Genomic DNA, 6,405 nt, shown 5'->3' on the forward strand with positions numbered 1-6,405 from the left:
CCACATTCAGAGGGACTAGTTCAGACTTATCCTAGTTCCCCAGCTGTCAGACTGATGTCCATGTGTTCCCACTTGCTCAGGTCCACTGTTTCCTGTGGGCTTCCCCAGGATGGACATGACCCATTTGTATGGTCATCACTCCTCCCTCTCTACAACTGGATTCCAGGAGTTCAGCTCAGTGTTTATCTGTGGATCTCTGCTTTTGCTTCCATCAACTACTAGGTGAAGGCTCTAGGATTGCATATAAGGTATACTTCAATATCATTATGGGGAAGAACATTTAAGCTACCTCTCCACCATTGCTTAGATTTTTAGTTGGGGTCATCCTTGTGAATCCATGAATATTTCACTAGTGCCAGATTTCTCTTTAAACCCATAATGACTCCCTCTATTAAGATATCTGTTTTCTTGCTCTCTTTTTGTATTTTTCCCTCACCTCAATATTCCTGATCCCTCATATTCTCCTCTGACCCTCCCCATCCTCCTACCTCCCTCCTAGGTGTTCCCAATTTGCTTAAGAGATCTTGTCTCTTTCCCCATCTCCTGGTGTTGATGGATATCTCTCCTAGGGTCCTCCTTGCTTCCTAGTTTCTCCGGGTTTATTAATTATAGGGTGAGTATTTTTGCTCTGTGTCTAATATTCACTTATGAGTATAGCTCTCACGTTTGACTGGGAGATATAGAGATGTGATTTATTATCCAAAATAAATTCTAAAAGAAATGGAAAATAACCACTCTCCCCGATGATAACATAACAATGTACACTTTGATAATTTTCTCCAGAGAACTAAAAATCTCTGTTGGGTACCTGAAACATCTGGGGGATTTGTCAAAAGTGTAAGAAGCAATGAAGTGCAGCTTGGATTGTCCTCAGTTCTTTCCTGGTCCTTAGAGAAAACTTCCAGAGTTCCTCTGGTTATCATTGAACATGGTCATGAACACAGAATAGACACAAAATGACCTTCTTCAATGTTACTATTTCTATCTGTGCATTTGTGGATGTCGAGTTCAGTTTGATTTTGTGGTTATGGAAACACATACAGGTGACTGTGATAGAAACAGGAGCACTGAAGAAGGGAAATAATCAGTGATAAGGAACAGGAAATTAAGTTGTTAACTTCATATCAATGACAACACATTGATGGAGCTCTATGCAATAGGAGACATAAGTGTGTGTACATACATACATTTGAGACAGTGTCTAACTGTGTTCCTATGTAGCATATAGTGTTTAGTATGGGTTGGTGCAAACTCCTGCTCCTCCTACCTCAGCCTCTCAAATGCTTGGATTGTAGGCCCTGGTCAGTAAGCTGAGTAGAGATGTGACTCTTGAAATCTCAATACATGACAGGTTAAGAATAATAATAATATATCGGGGAAATATCTTAGGAAAAGTGATAAGAATGCCAGTCAAAACGGTTCTTATACCAACACTCGCCATCAGCAGCCATCCTGCCAATAAAACTCAATGAATTTTGATGTGATTGTACCTCATAGCCCTATCTATATACTACATATTTTGGAATTCTAGATACATTTTTGAATGTGTGCATAGATTAAAACATACTCTAACAGATCTAGGAGCTAACAATACTTCCAGTTGTTCCCTCAAGGAGAAGCTATGAACAGTAGGCTTCTTCAGGGGGAGACTAGAGAGGACTACAGGGGGTGTGGGGGAACTGGTTTTACTGGAGAGTCTCCTGGTCTCTGTCTGCAAAAACGAGGGTCACAATCAGATGCAAGTTTGGAGGGGTCTACACAGAGTTCTAATAGCAAGTTATGCAGTCTGATACTGAGAAAAGTAGAAGTAGGCCTTTCCTCCATTCATCAGGGTGTCTACCAGGGCATCTTGACGTGTCCAGTAGAAGTGGGTCTAGGACAGAGTTCACTCTCATCACCATCAGCATTCTGACTGAAGATGTGACAGGTTGTTACTGTGAATATTGTTGAAGTGTCCTCTTCAGAGATTCAGCATAAAACACAAACTGCATTTAAAGCTCAGCCTGTCAGCCAGTGTCTGTGGAAGCAGCTTTTCTCTGTCTACACAGCCTATTCTAATATTGTGCTCTCTGCCTAAGGATTAGTGTGGTTATATATCATTCATGATTAATGCTTCAAGTGGAAAACCTGAAAAGCAAAGCCTTTGAAGCCACTAGATTTCACCGCTACCTCAGGTGAATGGGCTGATCCTGGCTCCACCAAGCCTCAGACACTAACCTTTCCTCAATGTGACTGGAGAATCCTGAGACTTCAGTGTATTCCTATCGCCAATGTGGCTGGAGAATAAATGCCTGATACTGAATTTTCCTATCTTCAGTGTGGTTGGGAAAACAATGGCAGCTCTGAGGCCTTGTTCCTGCCTTATATGCCTCCCTAAAACTGGGATTAAAGACATGTGATCCCAGGTTCTAGAATCAAAGTCAGGAGTTGGTTCTCTTTAGGACTGGGTCAGTCTTGTATAGATCTGGGTGACTGTGGACTCACAGAGATCTGTCTATCTCTTTATACTGAGTCCTGAGGATTAAAGCTGTATACTCCCACCTACTAGCTTCTGGCTGCTGGGATTAAAGGTGTGTATCACCACCACCCCACCACCTGACCACTTTAGCTTGTTTTTGAATTCACAGGCAAACTTTAATAAATCATAAATGATCTATCACCACAGACCAGTGTGCCCTGCTTCATTCCTGACTAGAATTAAGAGCCTAAGAGAGCATTCAGCGCTATGGTGTTCTTTAATCCTTTAATGGAGATAGCCCTTTAAGTCAAGATGAATAAATTGTTTTAATCCTAGTTTTGCCTGTCTTAATAACATGTTTATGTTTTTAACACTGATTTGATCTGAAGTATTCTCATTTTTATGGTTATATCCATTGGCAGATGAAGTAGGTTTAGAAACAATTCAAGAATGTTCATTTCACATTAGTCATTCATATCAAAGCATTGTGTGGCTTGTTTCACAGTTCCAGCTCTTTCAAGATTTGAATTAATGCATTTGTCATGATTTGATACATGGCCCCCTTCATTCCAAGGCCATCATCAGAGACTATCCCTCAATCAAGTCCTGTTTATATTATGAGTACTTCTGCATTTCTCTGAGTTGAGATGTGGATTCTAAGAGCTCCTGTTATTAGTTAGTTCCATTCATATAATCTCTCTCTTAATGACATCTTCTCTCATTATAGCTGCAAAATCTGCTTATAGAAGGAACTTAATGAGTATCCCAGAAAGGCACACTTGAATACTTTGTATTTTGTGGGCCCTAAGTTCAAATCTCAAGAAGTGAGTACATATCATCAAAGAGCTGCAGAAGTGAGTAAAGTAAAAAATGACCATGGAGAAGGGAGAAGTTCTAGGAATAGAGATAGTCAGACACAGGTAAAATGAATGATGAAAAGAGAAAAACTGACATTCAAGATGTTTGGAAATACCATAAGGAGATAAATAATTTTATATTTACATTACAGTACATATACAATGTATGTAAGTGTATGTATATACATATATATGAATTTTAAATAGCGTTACATAACATGGGATGATAATGCTACCACCAAGAGCTACAAACAGTGATTCCAGTGTCAAAAATGGGGGACTTTCTTTTGAGCTATTTGTCAGAGAATTCCTAGAGAGTCCCAAATCAATGTATGCTAATGCTGTTGTCCTTGGTTGCCCCCAAGAATTTGAAGGTTAAGTAAGACCCTATTTAGAAAGACATTACACATTTTGTTCACAGGAACTTGAAGAATCTGTCAGGATCTGACTTAGAAGACTCCTCTATGATAAGTAGATCACCCACTACTGTAAGGTTCTATGTAAGCTGCCCAGGGAGAAAAATACTTGACAGATCTTCCTGACTCTAAAGCCCAAGAATCACAGCAATAACTAACTCAGAAGGATATCCTCAATGTTGCAGTAGTGGCCATTTTGTATTTGGAGTGAATAATGATGGCCCATATGGGTTTAAGATTTGCTCAGTGGGAGGGTATTCATGCCTGGAAATGTTAAGTAAGGCAATATTTGTGCTTGAAGCATCCATAGACCCTAGTAGAGAACTTCACAGTTTCTATTTTTCTCATCCAATGTAAGCATTAAGTGTATTATGAATAATTATGCCTGTACCCTCAAATATCTGAAGCTCTCATTCCTCATTAAAGAATTTTCTATTTTAAATAGAAAGTATTACAGAAATATATAACTGTTCAAAATGCAGACAATAAGTGACCATGATGTGGCCAGCATCAATTTATCAAGTTACAATTTTCAAATGATAAATCTACAGCACAATATCTGACTTTTTAATAGGTTTTCTATTCCCCAGTGGCCAGCCTATATAATTCCATATGGAAACACTAACAAAACTCAGTAGTGAGCTGTGTGTGTGTGTGTGTGTGTGTGTGTGTTTATGTGCAAATAGAAATTAAAGAAGAGGTCATTAATTGAGGGAAGTTGGGGTCATAGAGAATGAGTTGGAACATAAGGACGTGGAGTGAAAATGGTATAAATGCATGACTCATGTATGCATTTCTGAAAAAATTAAATGTCTTTTAAATCAATATTTGATTACTGTTATTTTCATTAACTTGTGTATTTGTCCCATCTTTCAGCTTAAAACCAATGTCTAGTTGTTATCAGCTCTTACACCTCCCATGTAAGCATCTTTCTAACTTATACCCACAAAGCTGTAATACTCCAATACTCTTCCATTGACGATCATCAGGTTCTAACCACATTGCAAATGATACCTACCTGACCGAGTCTCAGAGAAACTCCTACCTTGAGGAACTTTATGCACAGAAATTCATCTTTCGTCTTAGGAGAATACTCTGAGTTCCTGCTGACTCACTCTTCCACTTTCCCTTTAAAAGAAGGAAAATTAGCCATCCAAAATACTGATAGGTATCAAGAAAACAAATGAGTCTATGACTCTGTTTGCACATCTGAGATTGTGCCATGTTGGATGATCACATCCTAGATACAACTGTACCAATAAAATAATGTGATAAAACAAGGAATATTAGAAATAACATGCATCTCTCAAGACTCAAGATTCATGTGCTCCCTTTTCCCCCAGAGAAACACACATTCTTTCTACAAAAACATGCTCATGACTGGTCTGTCCTGAGACTCGTGGGGACCCTGATTGCTTTTGAATCACTGAACTGAACCAGGTCTGCAGCTGTGCACAGCCCATGGGGATTTGCATGTGCTCAGAGCACAGCCCACTGCCCTGAGGACTTCTTCATAAGACTGTCCAGTCTGCTGTAGTCAGTTCTGAGAAGGTCACACTATGGAAATGGGGTTCCCCACTCAGCTCCTAGTGCTCCTTTTGCTCTGGTTCCCAGGTAAGGAAGCACAGCAATGGTCATTTGCTTAGCCCAATGTGATTAGTCCTAACTGAATTTATCAGGTAATTTGTTTTTCCACATGCTTACTCATTGGCTGTGTTTTGTGATTTTAATTTCAGGTGGCAGATGTGACATCCAAATGACACAAACTCCATCCTCTCTGTCTGCATCTTTGGGAGACACAATCAGCCTCACTTGCCAGGCCAGTCAGGGCATTAGCAATTATTTAAACTGGTACCAGCAGAAACCAGGGAACGCTCCTAAGCTCCTGATCTATGGTGCAAAAAGCTTGGGAGCTGGAGTCCCATCGAGGTTCAGTGGCAGTGGGTCTGGGTCACAGTATTCTCTCACAGTCAGCAGTATGCAGGCTGATGATGCTGGCATTTATTTCTGTCAGCAAGGTTATGATTACCCTCCCACAGTGATACATGCCATGTCATAAACCATCCACAGAAGCAGAAGTGTGAGGCTGTGCTGCCTCACCTGCATCTTCGGGTATCTGCATCATCTGAGAACTATTGTCAGGCACTGTGAGGCATTGAAGAACACTTTGGAGTGGTTAGTATAAGCAGCCAAGCAAGTTTCATGTGTCCCAATTGTTAGTCCTTTCAGCATCAACATCCCAAAAACCATTACAATCTCAATTTCAGTAAATGCATAGGTTATAATACTTGTTGGTCTGAGCTGTATATTCAGTTGAGATCATGTAACAAAACAGAAGACAGCACAATTTCAAGAAGCCAGGATTTGGGATCCATTCTGCAGGCATTAACTTGCTTAAATCGAGTTGGGTTAGGTGTTCAGGAAACTTGGCAATGTAAGTGAGGGATAGTCTGGTTGAGTAGAATTTAGACTTCATTTACCAAAGAACTTGTGGACTGGGTAAACACATGCTCCTGATACTTGGCCTTGTAGCATAACTTTGGGGTGCCAAGCCTCCCATCTCTCTGCAATAGCATGATGGTGATACTGTAGCCCTTACCTATATCCTTAAATCTGTCTACAGTTTTTGTTAGATATTGTACTATGCATTTTCCAACTCTCAGATCTAATGTGA

The 6,405-nt window shown here is 40.0% G+C and overlaps 1 gene segment (V, D, J or C); it reads left to right on the plus strand.

Moving 5' to 3' along the window:
* The first annotated feature begins 5,214 nt into the window (after window positions 1-5,214).
* Window positions 5,215-5,790, plus strand: LOC121138269. The segment is given in 2 exon segments: window positions 5,215-5,345; window positions 5,468-5,790. Coding segments are annotated over 2 exon segments (378 nt in total).
* The last annotated feature ends 615 nt before the right edge of the window (window positions 5,791-6,405 follow it).

The sequence above is a fragment of the Mesocricetus auratus genome, unplaced genomic scaffold, assembly GCF_017639785.1.
Source record: "Mesocricetus auratus isolate SY011 unplaced genomic scaffold, BCM_Maur_2.0 contig_11246_pilon_obj, whole genome shotgun sequence".
NCBI classification, from domain to species: Eukaryota; Metazoa; Chordata; class Mammalia; order Rodentia; family Cricetidae; genus Mesocricetus; species Mesocricetus auratus.